Source organism: Branchiostoma belcheri, unplaced genomic scaffold (genome assembly GCF_001625305.1).
Source record: "Branchiostoma belcheri isolate BF01 breed outbred unplaced genomic scaffold, Haploidv18h27 scaffold61, whole genome shotgun sequence".
NCBI lineage: Eukaryota > Metazoa > Chordata > Leptocardii > Amphioxiformes > Branchiostomatidae > Branchiostoma > Branchiostoma belcheri.
In genome coordinates, this window is record NW_017804254.1 from 354,988 (window position 1) to 371,799 (window position 16,812).

The 16,812-nt window shown below is 38.9% G+C and overlaps 2 protein-coding genes across 7 annotated transcripts; one reads left to right on the forward strand and one right to left on the reverse strand.

The window, feature by feature from the left end:
- Nucleotides 1–2,260: 2,260 nt before the first annotated feature.
- LOC109482921 (elongation of very long chain fatty acids protein 4-like) lies at nucleotides 2,261–7,687 on the reverse strand. Of its 4 annotated transcripts, none has more exons than XM_019785813.1 (8): nucleotides 7,570–7,687; nucleotides 5,266–5,345; nucleotides 4,790–4,977; nucleotides 4,386–4,466; nucleotides 3,680–3,851; nucleotides 3,284–3,411; nucleotides 2,761–2,903; nucleotides 2,261–2,377 (listed from the first exon to the last, which is right to left on the reverse strand). In XM_019785813.1, exons 2-8 carry the CDS (start codon nucleotides 5,330–5,332, stop codon nucleotides 2,272–2,274), a joined length of 885 nt encoding a protein of 294 aa, XP_019641372.1. In that variant the 5' UTR covers nucleotides 5,333–5,345; nucleotides 7,570–7,687; the 3' UTR covers nucleotides 2,261–2,271. The 4 variants fall into 4 exon arrangements, with proteins under 4 accessions (XP_019641372.1, XP_019641371.1, XP_019641370.1 ...); XM_019785812.1 differs by lacking the exon at nucleotides 7,570–7,687 and adding an exon at nucleotides 7,478–7,503; XM_019785811.1 differs by lacking the exon at nucleotides 7,570–7,687 and adding an exon at nucleotides 7,434–7,501.
- A 217-nt stretch (nucleotides 7,688–7,904) lies between these two features.
- Nucleotides 7,905–16,721, forward strand: LOC109482923 (elongation of very long chain fatty acids protein 4-like). Of its 3 annotated transcripts, XM_019785819.1 has the most exons (10): nucleotides 7,905–8,018; nucleotides 9,848–9,917; nucleotides 10,798–10,985; nucleotides 11,567–11,650; nucleotides 12,100–12,156; nucleotides 12,374–12,488; nucleotides 12,734–12,861; nucleotides 13,582–13,725; nucleotides 14,529–14,595; nucleotides 15,910–16,001. In XM_019785819.1, exons 2-9 carry the CDS (start codon nucleotides 9,860–9,862, stop codon nucleotides 14,550–14,552), a joined length of 798 nt encoding a protein of 265 aa, XP_019641378.1. In that variant the 5' UTR covers nucleotides 7,905–8,018; nucleotides 9,848–9,859; the 3' UTR covers nucleotides 14,553–14,595; nucleotides 15,910–16,001. The 3 variants fall into 3 exon arrangements, with proteins under 3 accessions (XP_019641378.1, XP_019641376.1, XP_019641377.1); XM_019785817.1 differs by lacking the exon at nucleotides 14,529–14,595 and having other exon boundaries at nucleotides 7,906–8,018; nucleotides 15,910–16,721; XM_019785818.1 differs by lacking the exon at nucleotides 14,529–14,595 and having other exon boundaries at nucleotides 7,929–8,018; nucleotides 9,851–9,917; nucleotides 15,910–16,721.
- Nucleotides 16,722–16,812: the final 91 nt, after the last annotated feature.

Genomic DNA, 16,812 nt, shown 5'->3' on the forward strand with positions numbered 1-16,812 from the left:
AGGTTAGTGCAGGTAAAATTGAAGCTGTGTGGGTATTTCTGATGTCTACGTGCAGCGAGCCTGCACTGGTCCATGTACTGGGTATATGCAGGTTAGTGCAGGTAAAATTGAAGCTGTGTAGGTATTTCTGATGTCTATGTGCAGCTAGCCTGCACTGGCCCATGTGATCTGCACTTCCTGAGTGGTGCAGTTAAAATTTGTCTGTCGCAGGTAATTTTCAATGTTACATGCATCAGTGCTGGTATGTAGGAAAAAGGATTGCCTACCCTGTAATCGCATGTTTGCATACAGGGTAATACCGTTCTTTGTTGACACAAAACATTTTTAGATGCAAAATGCCAAAATTACCAGGTTTTTCAAAGTAGGTCAAAAATGAAAGACCCCTTTTTACATGAAGATGGGTATTCATTTTATTTCCATGTCCTTCAGTCATTTGTCTAAATGACAACACTTATTTCATGAGATTTTTCTCAGCAATTACAACTTCAGACAAAAGAAACATTTGCACAGCATTTATACAAGCAATGGCCTCAAAACCTGAAAAATCAGGTAGATTACTAGTAAGTCCTACAAACTTTCATACTACTTTCACTTGTGCCAATTTACAGGCCTCTTATTCTCCTTTTCTGGAGACACCTCTTTTATATAGTAAACAAGGCAGGGAATAACAACTGGCAACTACTAGTACTAGTTAGGGAGTATGGAATAGCCCAACTCTGACTACCACATGCAAAGTGGTCTTCAACAAGCACATCATACAGCACTTACAATGTATACACAACATGCTTTCTATACACATTCAACACAAACCATTTGCATTTTGGCAGATTTGAATGAATTTTATACTCATCCTGCTGATTCAAGACTAATAACATCACCGTTGCATAGATAACTACATGTACAAAAAATACGAAATCCACCACCTGCACATAAACTTACAGAAATACTGGTAATGTTAAACAGCTGCTACAGTCTGAACAAAATGTCAATTCATCAAATTATAGATGTAAAAAAAAAGCGACAGTTTGGTATGCAGAAAATATTCCATATATACAATACCTGGTTATATTTCTCATATTATTTAAATCAGTGTTACTTCAAAGCTATATCATAGCTGTATCACGGATAACGTGTATCTTGCTTGCCTACATACCACTACATGTCACATATCTGTGACTAGTAACATTGTTCCTGATACAATTAAAATGGTTCTTTCAGAATAAAATCTCATCATCATTGACATCAAAACATTGAGTACAACTTCCACATAATTAAAAAAGATTGTCCAAATACTGCATAATCAATTCTGTGGTCCACTTTCTAGTTCCTTCACTGCTACGCCTTTTCTATGAGCTTATCAATATAAGAAATTTAGCTGGAGAATTATCTACTGCATCTAATGATAGACTTTTGTCCATCTAGTTCCCCTATGATTATCACTTTTTCAGTCAAATTGCTTCAAATACAGTCGTGCAATATATTATTCAGCCTTGATTACTAGCACCTAAAAGCATTTGAAAAAAAATAAATATCCAATACAAAACCTGCCATCGCTAACTGACTTTCCCTGCAAAATTGTTTAAAAATCAATACATCGTGGCATTTTGTTTTACATTTACATAATCATGAGAGTTTGGCAATATTAGTGACATTTTCTGTCATACTAACATGAATAACAGTTAAGTATACCATAGTGTAAGTATATTATACTAACCAAAGCGATCCTCCTCGAGTAAGTATATACCATAGTGATTATCCTATATGAAATTGATGTTGTTGGGAGGTAAAACATTCTTCAGGTGAACTGAAGAATTATTGTTATTGCTTTCCTTTGTACGCGTTTGTGCAAGAACTAGTGTTTCATCAGTCCCTGAAGCCATTTGGAGGTTAATATTCTTTCCCACAATCATTTTTCTAGCCCATTTCCACATACACCATTTTTTGTCATCTGTCACAACATCACTAGACAATACAGCCTAAAACTACACTACATTGTAACATGTATACTAGTATCTCCTGTTCCATATCCTAATTATTCAGAATTTACTAGAAATGCTCATGCTGAAAAGATACGTCATAAAATCATCATACACACATCATTTAGGCTAGGGAGTACTATCCTACACAGTCCTTCTCAAGCTTCTAAAACTACATTTCTAAATCATAGATGCATGTTTACGTGATGCAATATTTCTAAGTCAATCTCACGATCGTGGCTTAAGTCAACAACATTTGGTACTACACAAACATTCTGTTGTCGTTTTTTTTATTCTACTGCTGTTTTTTGGCTTGTATGAACCCATTCTTGTGCTGTAGTCCGTTCCCTGTCTTGTCCTTGTCTGATGTCTTCCCAGCTCCTACAGCAGTTTTAGGCTTCCTAAAAAAAAAAAGAATGAGATAAATGAAGACTTTTTTGCTGCTTATCTTAGTGTTAAGCAGAATGGAAGAAAAAGAAACAAGATGCACCGTCATGTAATATTAGACATACACAATGTTTTTTAATCATTGGCAAATTATTACAGTGTATCTGTATAGCCAGTGTAACTGCCAACCTTCAGTGTAACACACCAGCTTTGCAGGCACGCTGCACCTTTAGAAGCTGGTTATATTACACCAAATGACTTGTCACATCTAACCTGTACATGCCAGGGACATTAAGACACATTGTAATGTTAAATCAATGTAACGCAACGTAACAAAAACTCTTTCATAATCAACCACGTACAACAACTACTGATATACATAAACAATCGTACTCACTTGTAAGCTTTGATGTAGAAATTTCCAAAGAGGGCGATGAGTGAAGTGGCATAGATCAGCAGGCCCCAGTGCATCCACCCAGGGAAGTCACACTCTACATACAAGGACTGCACACAGTGGCCAAACGCAATGAAGAACTGGGTCTGCAAAAGGTGGAAAACCTCATGTCTTTAGTAACAGGCAACAGACTATGATGGTAAAAGTGAACTTTACAGCATATATTATACTCGATTCAAGGCAAAATCTATGAAATGTTGGGACAAAAACAAGTTGAAATTTCAGCTATCTCTAAAACTGACTTATGAATTTGCATTTCCTTTATTGCTCCAGATAAAACACTGTTTTATAGGATTACCAAAAACTGCATAATACTGTAAGCCTGCTTCTTTGGATCTAATTATTTTTCTACACCAATAGTACATGCATAAAACTCCCCCAAAAAGGCCAAATGGCCTGCTTCTTAGAACTGTTTTACATTTCCCAGACAAAAAGATTTTTCACTACTCAAAAAACAATTACCCACCAGTTGTATGACAGTCATGTACTTCTTCCACCAGAGATACTTCTGGAAACGAGGGCCCATTGCGGACAGACCATAATATGTGTACATCAGCACGTGCACACCAGAGTTCATCATGGCACCAAAAAAGGCTGCAACCAGAGGAAAAAAAATAATGAAAACAGTTATATGTACATTGTATCATGATTCACAGCCACATGTTAATCTTTATTTTGTTGTTTTGTGATGTTGGAATGAACAACTGACAGAAATACACATTTATTTACTGATGATAATCAGTACAAATGTGGATTTTGTCTTATCAAAACAAACATGTCACATTTTCAACAGAACACAACAATGTCACGTTGGACGATTTAAAAATATATTGTACTTACACTACAAACATATTGTACTTACACTGCCCCCCAGCCACCCACTTAATCCCGACCCACCACAGCGCGAACATGGTAGTGTGGTGGTACACGTGCAGGAACGAGATCTGGCTGTTCTTCTTGCGTACGATGAAGAAGAACGTGTCGGCAAACTCTAGCAGCTTGGAGATGAAGTACCACCACAGGGCGCTCGCTATCTGTGGTTCAGAAAAACATAACATTTCTATTGTTTGTGACTGCTAAGAAGCACAAGTGTGATCTTTTTGTGCTTGAAAACAACACACTTTAACAGGTCACTGATGAAAAGTACTACTTAGTTGATACTAGAAAGGTAACATCTTCAAAGCAAATGCATAATGTTTACCTTCACATATGGTCTGCTCTTACTCAAACACATTCAGTCATATATGGTGACAGGAGTCTAAATCCCTCCTACTATAAAATTGAAACATTATGTAACCCAACACCAGTTACCATGGTGAGAGACAGTCTGGTTCAAGTCATTGACCAGGTCAGAGGTCAGTGTTTGGAAGCAAGAAGAAACAAAGCAAAAACAATATGTTTTCCTTTGGTAAACATAATTAAAATTTCACATCTGACAGAATCTATCCAGTTGCTTCAGAGTAACAAGTTCCTTGCATATCTCATTACTTGGATGTCTAATCTTCCTAGTCTCTCTAAGTTTTGAAGACAAAAGCTGGTAAAACAAATAAAATAGTGGTGGGACTCACTCTGACTTCATTGACATCATAGGAATAGTTGACCCTCTGACAGGAGTAGCTGTACCCTGCAGACCAGGATGCCGTGACCAGCTGAAATAAAACATACAAAAGTGTCAGTCTCATACTAACGGGAGATACGTCTAGTAGATTTTTGGAATCATCCTAATAAAATATAATTGCACATCTTAAGTTAAACACAGTAGAACTTTATGGTTTTAATTTAAGTCTCAAAATCTTGCAGTTGCAGCCCAACAGACCGAAGGTTGTGACATTTGTGTCATAACTGGGCTGCAGTAACTTTCAATACAGCTGTTCTGGCCCATGTAATAACTAATTTGGGTGCACTAATTATAAGGTGCACATGCACGCAGTATTTCCAGCCCTGTACCATGTAGTATTCTATATGTACTGACCTCCACACAGATGTAAAGGTTCAGCAGCACAGTGGCGAAGTTGTACGGGACCATCAGCCACGTCAGCTCCATGGGCTTCCGTTTCTCCATCAGCCTGGGGCCCAGCCACACGATCAGCAGGTACGCTGCCGTCAGGTACAGCGTGGGAGCCCATCTGTCCATCAGGGGCCAGTCCGCCACGCGCGGGTCTGGATTGAAGGAATTTTGTATCGTTAGGCAGGGTTTGTACAATACCTGACATCATCTTTTTTTTTATGGCTCTCGACACTTAAATGACAAGAATATCCTGAATACTTTTGATACGAAAATATTTGGGTGCACTTGTACACCCACAGAAAAAAATTGGGTGCACAGCTCCAATTTTGGGTGCACTAAGGTGCACATGCACCCAGTATTTCCAGCCCTGGAAAAGGTACTACAATTATTTTGTACACACATGTACATCGTGTACAGGTACAGATATTTGATGTCCTCACCTGAAAAGCTGAGGCACCACTCATAGTACTTCAGTCCCTCTTGAATCTTGTCAGTTATAAGATCCATGGTCCCTAAAAACCTAAAACAGCAGAAGTGCAATTGTTAAGCATCACCCATGTAAATATCAACATAAAGCATGAACCTCTTTTATGGTTTTATTTCTAGTACTTCCTACAGATAAATTTAAAACAAAGGAAAATATTTTGGAATTCACACTTGGCATTTGAAAGTGTTATTGGACTATCTGACCAAAGTAGTTTTTAGAGGAATTGGTTAATAACTTTTAAGTAACTGGTACTAGTGGTAGTAAGTTAACCAGTTCCTCTCAAAACTGGTTTGGTCTTGCAATAAAATAAAATAAAACAGTATAATAGCTAGTTTATAAGGCGTACCATCAGGACTTCCAAAACCCTAGACCCCGGGGAAGACCACCCAAGAGGTGGAAAGATCAGATCCAGAGTGACACAGGGATTACTCTAAGTGTAGCTGAGGCTATCGCTCTTGACAGAACTGGTTGGAGGAACCTGACGGAGGGGAGCAAGGGGCCAGTACCTGGCCTGGGCACTTAGGCAGGCAGGTAGGCATAATAGCTGTAAGACATAATGTCTTCACATTTCTTACCAATGTGGCTCTCTCTTCTCACCTTACACCCAAACACAATTACACCTGTCCGACGTAACCGCCATGCTAGATTCTTTTCTCCAGTATACAATGACCCAAAAACAATAGCAAGGATCAATGCCACACCTTAAGATACTAGCTTTCAAGACAAAGAACATAGCTCAGAGTTCAGTTACTTCCCATAGCAACAAGTATATACAACTGGCTAAAGGTATATCATGGATTGTATATTATAAGTAATACTAATAACTTACAGGCTCATACAGAAGTTCATGTTGATGACTGCACTATCATATAATAGCAAGGATGTTATATACCATAAAATGCCCTTGCATTACTAAGTTGTAGGGAGAAACTTCCATTTTTGGGGACATTTTAATTAGGCTGCTTACTGACAAAATACATTTGTTGTACATTCATTAACTTAGATACATTTTCTTACAACTGTTTGTATAAAATACTTCTAATCTAAGATGATTCCTTGCTTTTATAAATGGACAAATGGTTTTGTTGGTTTTTTACTTTGTAATTTTGCTTACAAAAGGCTCCAAGCCTTCTAGTTCTACCTTCATGCTTCAATTAAAAATTAAATAGTGTCGAGTGTCAACATCACAAGTATGTACCACAAACAAACAGTATTGACTCTGCTTATCTTAAGACTGGGGGGCAAATGTATGTTGATGACAAAGAAATGCAAAATTCTTCTGGAAGGGACACAAAGGCACATAGAAATCTACAAATGGGGAACAGGAATCTCTCGGCTTTGCCGTGGGTAAACAACTGTGGACTAACAAGATGGCGTGATGTTAGTCTAGTGTCAGGATATAGAATTGCAGGGATCATGGGAACAGACCTTTCCAAAGCCTATGATTATAGTATGAATAAACTGAGTTCTACATGAAAATGTTGTCTGGCCCTAAGTAATATGTAGAAAATATTGTAAGGCAAGTTTTATTGGACTTACATATAACATAATGATATGTTTATTTTATCAAGGACAATACCAAGCCTAATACTAGTATGCTATAGTCTAAATTAAAAAATTGTTTGCATTTTTTTTTCATTAAAAAAATAGTAGGCTTAAAAATTCAGCAAATTTTGGTACAATGTTATTTCCAGCCCTCCAAAAATATTATATTTTACCATACATTATAATATTTTTCTCTTTTTTTTTTCAAAATTTCACCCACCCCCCTCCCAATCCTTGCTGATACTGGTAACTGGACAGAACATCTGAAATCCAAGCTGGTTGCTGACCATAACCTCATTTGTGAAAACCAAGCAATTGTATTTAATAGGCTTGGTGATGAAAATCAAATCAAGATCATGTATATTTAAACCCTAACCTAGACATGCAAATTGAGTGCCATCATAAAAAAATACATGTTCCGCTCTGAGCTGAATATGGGTTCAATTTATCAAACCTTTTCACAGGGGGGGGGGGGTAGAATACTACAATGTAATGACAGATAATGTCCCAAAAGTGACCTAAATACATTTCACAGTGTTCATATACATGTAATTAGCAAGACCAGGTGTGTTGTACCATGCAGGCCGGATCTCCATGTAACCGCACGTAAACCCAACAACCTGCCCAACATTCACAACAGCCTGGTACCCACAGTACTGGGATTTATCAGGTTATAAACTTCATCCCGACCAAGAACAATAGAAAGGCCTACCTGTGAGGAATGACGAGGAAATCTGGGTATATGTAAGTAATGTCCGGCAGCCGGTCTGGCCGTCTGTGTGTATTAATTTGCCGGGTTACTGCATGTGCTTCATAACAACCAATCAGCGATGGTGTTCTAAGTCATCTTATCGATAATTAACTTTCTTATCGACGTTCTCATTGGTTATCCTATAAGCCAATCAGTGTCAGCTATCGACATCACCGCAGACTCAAATACAACCAATCAAAATCTGTTTGACATAGATTAAAGGATAGAGGGAATTGTTAGCGACATTGTGATTGGTCAATTTCGTCACGTGGCGACATTCTCCCGAATTTGAAGTTCTATGGCTCCATTCGGCGTTCCTTTCATATGCAAATAAGAGGGAGTTTCTTCCCGCCCGAATTTGGACCGATCAAGGGACCAAGCTGAAGTCCTGTACCGGCTAGTTACTTCTGGTAGGTTTTTAATCATTTTCGTTACACTTGCTCTCGTTCAAAGGCACGTCTGTAGACAGAGAAGTATTTCCTACTCACTGATCCAATTTATTTTGATGACAGGTGCCCAATAATATCAGCTGGCCCATGATATCAGACACCAGGCGATGATGTTGTGGTATGATTTATGAGTATGAGCAGCAGTATAAATTTGACTTTTACATGATATTTGTCTTATGTAACTGTATGTGCTTTATCTAACTAATCCCGTACATTAGCTAGACGTTGCGTAATCTCGCCAGAATATTCCGATCTGGATACAAAGACTATAAAAATACTAGTACCGTGCTAGTACCGTAAGTGGTAAAACAAACATCTGCCCCCCTCCCACCCATCTCATCATCCACCTGATGTTCATTAAAATTCGTGATGAAAATTCAACCAACTGAACTTGAAGTGTACATGTATCGCAATATGTGCAGCTTGTTAAAAGGGGTTTGGTTGCATGACTTAAAATTGCTTGTCCCTTTTCGTGGGTGGGGCTTCCCCAAATTACCTTGAGTGAAGTTACAAATTAGCATGACAATTAGAAAATGATGCCTAATATGTCAGGGTCAGGACAACATGTCAAGCAGTGCACTAACGTTATATCCTTGATCCAAGGACTTATAATAACCACCTTGGTAGAATAATGGCAATATTCACTGTCATGATTTTTTTTGTTGCTCTGCTAATAAAATATTGCAAATTGCTTAGTATAACCAAGGAGGTTAAATGCTTTAACTCGCTTGGTATAACCAAGGACTCTGGTATAACATACATTTTTTTTTTCAGTTTTGTTTTTTACATGTAACGTTAGGAAATCACCTAGCTGCCTTGAAAAATGTTCTGTGGTATGTTGTGAATGTGCACTAGATTAACTCCCAGAGGACAGCCATTTTGTATACTAGTACTTGTAGTTGTGGATCAAAGAGAGATTACTAGTATCTATGATTATGACTGAGTACCTTCATTCATAGACCTGTGTCATGCACTTACATAACATTGATATCCCTAGGCCTCAAACAAAGACTAGTATCCATACTGCCATATCCTAAAGGACCTAAAAAGGCCCAACATGTAAGCAGACTTACCATATATGTATGTGAGAGAATTTTCCCTAGAGCAAAAACCTTGTGATAGAAAGGAACCATGGTCATGTCATGTCAACTGTGCACATTTAATTGACTGATTCCATTGCCCCGCCCACTTCGAAAATGTTGGAGCACAAAATGTAGGAATGGAAGAATTTTACACACACATACTAGTATCTCTGGTTGGTTGATGAACTGCTAATTTTGATTGACAGACAGAATCAGTCTCTAGGGACATAGGTGCCAGACATAGGGCACCTGTTTTACATACACTCATCAGTGACAGATGGTCCCTCTAATTATGATTCATGACCTGTCAGACACTGAAGATTACTGTCTTTAGTTATATTTATGCACACCCCAATAATGTACATGTAACAATTGTGTGCCTGTTGCCGGTGTTCTGCTATTTATACTACTAGAATCTATCCAGTTGCAAGCCCTTGGCTTGAGAATGATAAAAAGGATGTCTTTCTAGTTACAACTGTACACCTTTCAGTATGATTTGTAAATATATGTTTTTAGTAATTTGCAGGAATACAGTATATATGAAATTTCCTTGCAAAAAAGTTGAAATGGAGTATATGAATGGTATGTTGACATGTTGGGCCTGTGTCTTGCTATTTATAGAGAGAAAAGGTGGTTGACCAGAAAAATAGGTTTGAGTTCTTTCTCCAGTCCACTGTTGTTTCAATAACTGTTATTTTCTGTGTGTAGAAGGAATTCACCATGGCAGCCGTAGTAGAAAGGCTTAAAGCATTCCATCAGTGGGCGGAGTCCACTTCAGGTGAGTAGGTATTTTCCACTGTAATAATGATAACCCTGTAAGTTGTATCAAAGTTACATTCAGCACAAATATTTACAAGGGCATTACCTCAAAAGCATGAATCAGGACCTTGTCGGCATATCGGTCCATTCCATGGTGACGACATTGGAAAAAATACAGACTGGCAAAGTCAAAGACCTCACAAACTCCCAAATTGTTTCGCGAAAAAAATCTTCGCGAATATAAATGAACTTACAGTATAGTGTCAACTATTCCTGGTACACCATTCTCATTAGTCTCTACCAGACTCCTTTACAGGTTGAATAAGTTGTTAAAATCAACTACCAGTATTGGTACTACTATATATGGCCTGCTAACAGGCTTTTAGCTAGGATTTTTTTGTTGGGCGTCCATTTTTTGCATTGTATGCTATGCTCAGCAAAGATGCACGGTGCACAAGCTTTTTAAGGGGCCTTTTTTGAAAGTCAAAATGCTCTCAAACACTACTTTTTGCATTTTGAGTTACAAATTTTGAGGAATTTGAGTTTTTTCCTTCAGTAAACCATCATTTTTGTATTTATAGTAAGGCTGAAGGGAGGCATGTGTGCAAGGCAGGGTTGGGAGTGGAAAAAAAACAGGGCGTCTTTAGGGTGTCCTACCAAAAAGTAGGGCGTCCAATTTCTTAGTATTTTCAGTACAGGGCGTCCAAAAGACACCCTGGACACCCCCTAGCTAAAAGCCTGCCTGCTAACTGCCTTGGCCAATTGTATCCCTTTTTAGGCCAATTTTGCCCATTTATTCAACCTGCAAAGGAGTCTGGTTGAGACTACATTGTCACCAGAAATGCAATTTGGAAATTGGATAATTAACTCTTAACAAAGATTCATCAACCATTTTCCAGACCCGCGGACCAAAGACTTGCCGTTCGTCAGTTCGCCCCTCCTCACCTATGGCCTGGTGCTTCTCTACCTCCTGTTCGTGTGGCAGGGCCCCAAGTTCATGGCCAAGAGAAAGCCTTTTGACCTTCGCTGGTTCATGACGCCCTACAACGGTGTCCTCGTGGCCTGGAACGGATACATCTTTTACGAGGTACATAATCAGTATCCAGCATCAAGCGTTCTTGTTGAATGCTATGTTTGTTATTGATGATTTGTTTGTTATAGTCAAGATACACCCAGAGATGTGTAGATTATACATCTCTAAATAAGATTTGCCCTACAATTTTTTTTCCTGAATGAAGATTAAGGTCAGTCATATTTGCCTACCATACAACTTACTTACTTAGTCCTCTTCGCCCACTCGGGAGCACAGGGCCTTTGTGAGTAGTCTCCAGCGTTTCCAGTTCTTCGCAATCTTCTTGGTCTCTTGCCAGGTTATGTTGGCTTTCTCCAGATTTTTCCTCACGCTTCTTCTCCAGGAGATGCGGGGTCTGCCTCTGTGACGTTTCCCCTGTGGGTTCCAGTCTAGGGCTGTTCTCGTTATGGACGTTGGCGGTTTTCGCAGTGTGTGTCTGATCCAACGCCACTTTCTTCTTCTAATCGTGATTTTGATAGGTTCCACCTACCATACATAATGCAGATAAATTTAATGGCAGGATTTTGGAAATCAAGGACGGAGGCAAACATTTTTTTTATACCTTTTCTAACATATTGATTCTGTAACGCCTACAGTTCCTGATGACCACCTTCCTGAACCCTGGGTTCAGCCCAGTGTGCCAGCCTGTGGACTACAGTCAGAACCAGACAGCCACTAGGGTAGGGACTAGGGAGTATTCAGATCAGAATGAACAGTGTGATTACCTTGGTCTCGGCTAATTACCTCTGCCTAGAACTTTAGAAGGTTATGTTTTATGGCTCTGTGTGTGTGTCAACAGCATAACTGGAGAAGGCTTAGATGGATTATCTTCAAGTTGATATTTGGTAGGTCTTCATGAGAGATGCTCGAAATGATTGATTTTGGGCCCCCAGGCAGCTTGTCACGGTACTGCACCAGAACGTCTGGTTTTGATATATCATGATCTGGACATGATAGTAAATTTTAAAAAAAATACTCAAACCGTATACCTTTGGGTATACATTTTCTGTGATAAAAAAAGATATCAGGGCAATGGTACAGTAATTGGTAATGGTAATGTTAACATTGAGTTTTGAGTGTAGAATGTACACATGTCACATAGTAAAACATGGTTGTTTCTATTTTCCAGCTGGCCAGGGCATGTTACCTGTTCTTCCTCTCCAAGCTTGTGGAGCTGATCGACACGGTAAGTAAAAATCTGTTCAACAAAAAGAACAGTCCAACATTAAACAGTTACACCGGCATGTCCCCTATATGTGCCTAATACAAAACAGGCCAACTTCACCAATAGAGTCTGCTCAAAACTGATGATGTTTGTGGTTGTCCGTCACAGTTCTACTTCTAGAGCTCTAAACTTTTACCACTGAAATACTGACACTATTTTGTGTGGATGTGTACAATAGGTGGTGTTCATTCTGCGTAAGAAGACCAGCCAAGTGACATTCCTGCATGTGTATCACCACGCCACCATGCCCATGTTGTGGTTCGTTGGAGTCCGCTGGATCCCTGGTGGAGAATGTAAGTTTGTTTTAGCTGCTCTTCTGCTAACTGTAACTGTGTATTTTATTTGAGTGCTTCTTTTTACTTGGGTTGCTGAGCTGTGGGTAGGTTGACAGCTAATGGGTGGGGAAGATTGACAGGCAGCATGACAGGAAGTCAAAAAAACCTGAAACACATTGAAAGATATCAGGAGAAATGATCTCATAGTTAATTTCAAATTTTTATATATGTAACCACTATCGTTGCTTTGTACTTCTCACCAGCGTACTTCTCGGCTACCCTGAACTCCTTCATCCATGTGGCGATGTACACGTACTACCTGCTGGCCGCCGTGGGGCCCAGACTGCAGCCCTACCTGTGGTGGAAACGGTACCTCACCACCCTGCAACTGGTAAGGGTCACTGGTAAACCAGATAGCCCAGGGTACTATAACTGAGTGTGGTAGACTAGGATTTGCATGATAATGTACACAATAGTCTGAAATATGAAAGTTGAAGAAGCTGATACTAGTGATAGTGGAAATTCTTCCCAACTTACAACATGCATGAATCTAGATTTAAATCTTTTCAAAATTTCATTTCTCACTCCTTTGGCCAAGGTCTCTTTCCCTCTCTACAACAGTTGAAACAGATCAGAAAATTTGATTTCATTTCACTGATTTTGTTTCATGTAGGTAAAATATGGTTTGTAAAATGTCAGCATAATGTACAGACATTGATCTAACTTCTAAGCTTTGGGCTGGAAATACTGGGTGCAGGTGCACCATAGTGCACCCAAATTTGGAGCTGTGCACCCAATTTTTTTCTGTGGATGTATTTTCATAGGTTTACATATGTAAAGATGTTAAATGTATAGTAGTATACAGCATATTCTTAATATCCAAGTATCCAAATGATAAAATCATTGTTATAGTACTTTTCATTAGTTTTTGCCGACATTCTACTCATTTTATTTTATATGGTGCACCTGCAAAAGGTGCACCCAATATTTTAGTGCTCCTATTCCCAAAAATGAATTTCGAGCCATGAAGCTATTATTGTCAAATGGACATTGTTGTATGTGTTGACTGGGCACACAGGGCAGTATGGTCACACTCTTTTTTTTTGTCCAGATCCAGTTTCTGGCCATCATAGTCCACACCTCCGTGGCGATCTACCTGTCTTGCGGCTTCCCCAACGAGTACAACGTGGCCCTGATCCTGTATGGCATCTCCCACATCCTGCTTTTCGGCAACTTCTACAACGAGACATACGTGGTGAGAACTTCGCTTCCGCCTTTGTTTAGCTTTTGCTGCCATGGACATTGAGATTTAAATGTTGAACTTAACTACGAATGCATTCTATGTCTCACAAAAAAGCAGTAGTCACTTTTAAGTGTAATCACTTTTAAATGTAATCATGATCAGTAGTAAGTTTTTGTGTGGAATAAAAAAAACGTTTTGCTCTTATGTGAGATGGGACACCCAGTGTACTAGCCAGTGTCAATCTTTCCATCATTTGACAGAATTTTGCCACTCATGATGGACGACAATTTTTCCCAAATCATCATCTTTGATGGTGAAAAATCAGCAGGTAAAGAAATGGAAAGGGATGTCATTAAACAAAGCTTAGTCTACCAGCAAAACTTTTCCTTCAAAATCCAGGAAAGAGCATTTCAGAGGGTCAAGATTTCAAATTTTTTTACGCTGACCATGCCCCCTTTTGGTGCTTGCTAGAACACTGGACACATCTCTTGTTAAAGGATCATGAGTAGCTCATGCAAGTAATGGCTCCATATGGCTACTTTTTTTTTCAGCAGAAATGTTGCATTGAGTGACACATTCAGCATCATTCATTGAATGAGTGAGAATGTCCCATTCAACATTGGCAATGCAATTCACCATCACGCTCCCTGAGTACGGAATCATCTGCATTTGAGGCTTGCAGTATTCATACATGTTACAAATGCCTCCTTTTATAGAAGGGAAGAAGTTTTCTTGGTGCTGTTGTTTTGTCTGGTTCACACCATTCTGAAAATCACGTGTTGTATTCTATTCTTGTTTTTTTTCTATGCTCACAGAAAAGGAAACAGAAAAAGATCTGAGCACGACCAAGGCCACAACTACCAAAGTACATCTATTCCACTGGTAGTTGGTTGATTTTAAGCACAATTTTTTTCACAAGCAGCGGTGCATGTTTGGTTGGCTTTAGAATGTAGATGTGCAGAGCATGAATTTCTTCCTTTACAGGACCAGGACAGTCACAATTCAGTAAAAATTCTAACAAAGATGCAAGAACTGTAGAATTTACGTCGACTTTGGTAGATATTATTGTGCTTTGGAGATCGTCAGTATTCAACGTGAATGCACAGACTGATAACACAATATGTTGCAACCTGGTGGCACAGTTTTCCAGTGCAGGGACCCATAGTTTGCTTCCATTGGTTGCACTAATCAATCCTGGCAGGCAGTGTGGCGCAGATCTCATGGGTACTGTAAATCACTTTATATTCGAGGTAGCAAAATTTTGTGGTCTGAAAAATGGACATGTTTGCGGAACTACATGTTCACAATGGTGGCAGGTGCAGAAAGAAAGTCGGCGAATTATTTGTTTGCAGTAATAATAAATTTGCGGTACCCAAGTGACCGCGAAAACGCAAATATAACAGTACTGCAAATATAAAGTGATTTACAGTATGGCGCACATGAAGGCTTTTTTGCACTTGTCCATATGAACCTGAAGGGGAATTTTGACATTCATACCATAGCAGGATGCACCTAGAAGTGCTCCTCAAAACAATATATTCCTCAAGGTTTACATTGGCATGTGCATTACTACAGAGCAAAGCAGTAGCTGCTTGAACACAGTGTAAGCATTAACAATGGTGTACTATCTGGTAGCAAGTGATTTAATTATTAATGTTCTCTCTTATACTTGGTGACCCTCCATTCTAAAGAATGTCCAGAATGTGTACGAAGTTGTGCAATTGAGGCATTGTCTCAAGTTCACAACTCATCCTGTTGATAACAGTAAATGAGTCATTTAGACCACATTTATCTACTACAATAACAAAGAAGTTTATAGGAAAGACAGTGATAGTACTGATACAGTTACAATGTACATTTGGTACCTTTTATGATATTGTTAAAGAGTAGTCCAAAAGGAATAGAATAAATGCTGAGGTACATGTAGGCTCATGTGTACATGTAGGCTTATGTGTACATGTAGGCTTATGTGTACATGTAGGCTTATGTGTACATGTAGGCTTATGTGTACATGTAGGCTTATGTGTACATGTAGGCTTATGTGTACAATGTATTTGAAAAGTGAGACCAAATTTAACAATGTTACAGTTCACATTGTCCAGTCCCCACATCTAACTGTGTATGTAGTAGAGCTATAATATGACAGATGAGAATCCATCCCTAACCTTCCAGATATCTTCTTTCCTGTCTCTCCAGGATGCGAAGAAGAAGCGAGGACGGCGATCAGAGGCACCAGCGGCCGCCAGGCCTGCTGAACAGACGCGCTACAACCTGCGACGACGGTCCACCCAACCGGGCGCGTACGCACAATAACGCGGACCACTCTACAGACAACTCCAAATTACGTAGGCAGCTATCAGTGCAAAATGTCAAACTATCGTGATTTTTGTGTGGTGTGTCTTCGATACTTAAGTCACCACTTTTTTTTTTCCGAATTACTAGATTGTCTTTTGAACTTCATATGAAATTCCTCTGTTGTCTCAAAGCATTTCAGCTTTGAAGAAAGTAGAATATATTTATGATAAATGTGTGGAAGAGACGCTATGTCTGATTTTCTGTTTAGGTACCTGATACTACATGTAGGTGCCATACCACATCAGAATTGTATATTGACAGAGCCGTGTCCTAACAAGTTTTTCAGAATTAGTGAAAAGTCTCTACAAATATCATATCATCACTGATTCAGCTGGTCTTAACATCTGTTGTGTTCTTATCATATTTTTTTGTCATTTTTTTGTTTCTTCCATATTTAATCTGTATACTTTTTAGATGTCCTACTTGTCTTTGTGTCTGAATGGAACAGACTGTACCTTCATGGCCATGTTGTCATGTTTTGGTAATATCGAAAAATATTTTACATGGTATAGATGGAAATGTGTATAGATATAACATTTGTAGATGTAGCAAGTGTTGGTGTGAGTGTTATAATTGTAAACAGGAGTCCTGATTTACATGATTTATTTTTTACTGTCACATATAGTGTGTTTTCATAATGAATGAATGTACAACGTATCTTACGCCAAAAAACAGTTACTCAAGCAACTGGATATGATTTTGAAAACGTCAGACGTTTCAGCTAGTATCCACTAGCTTTCGTCA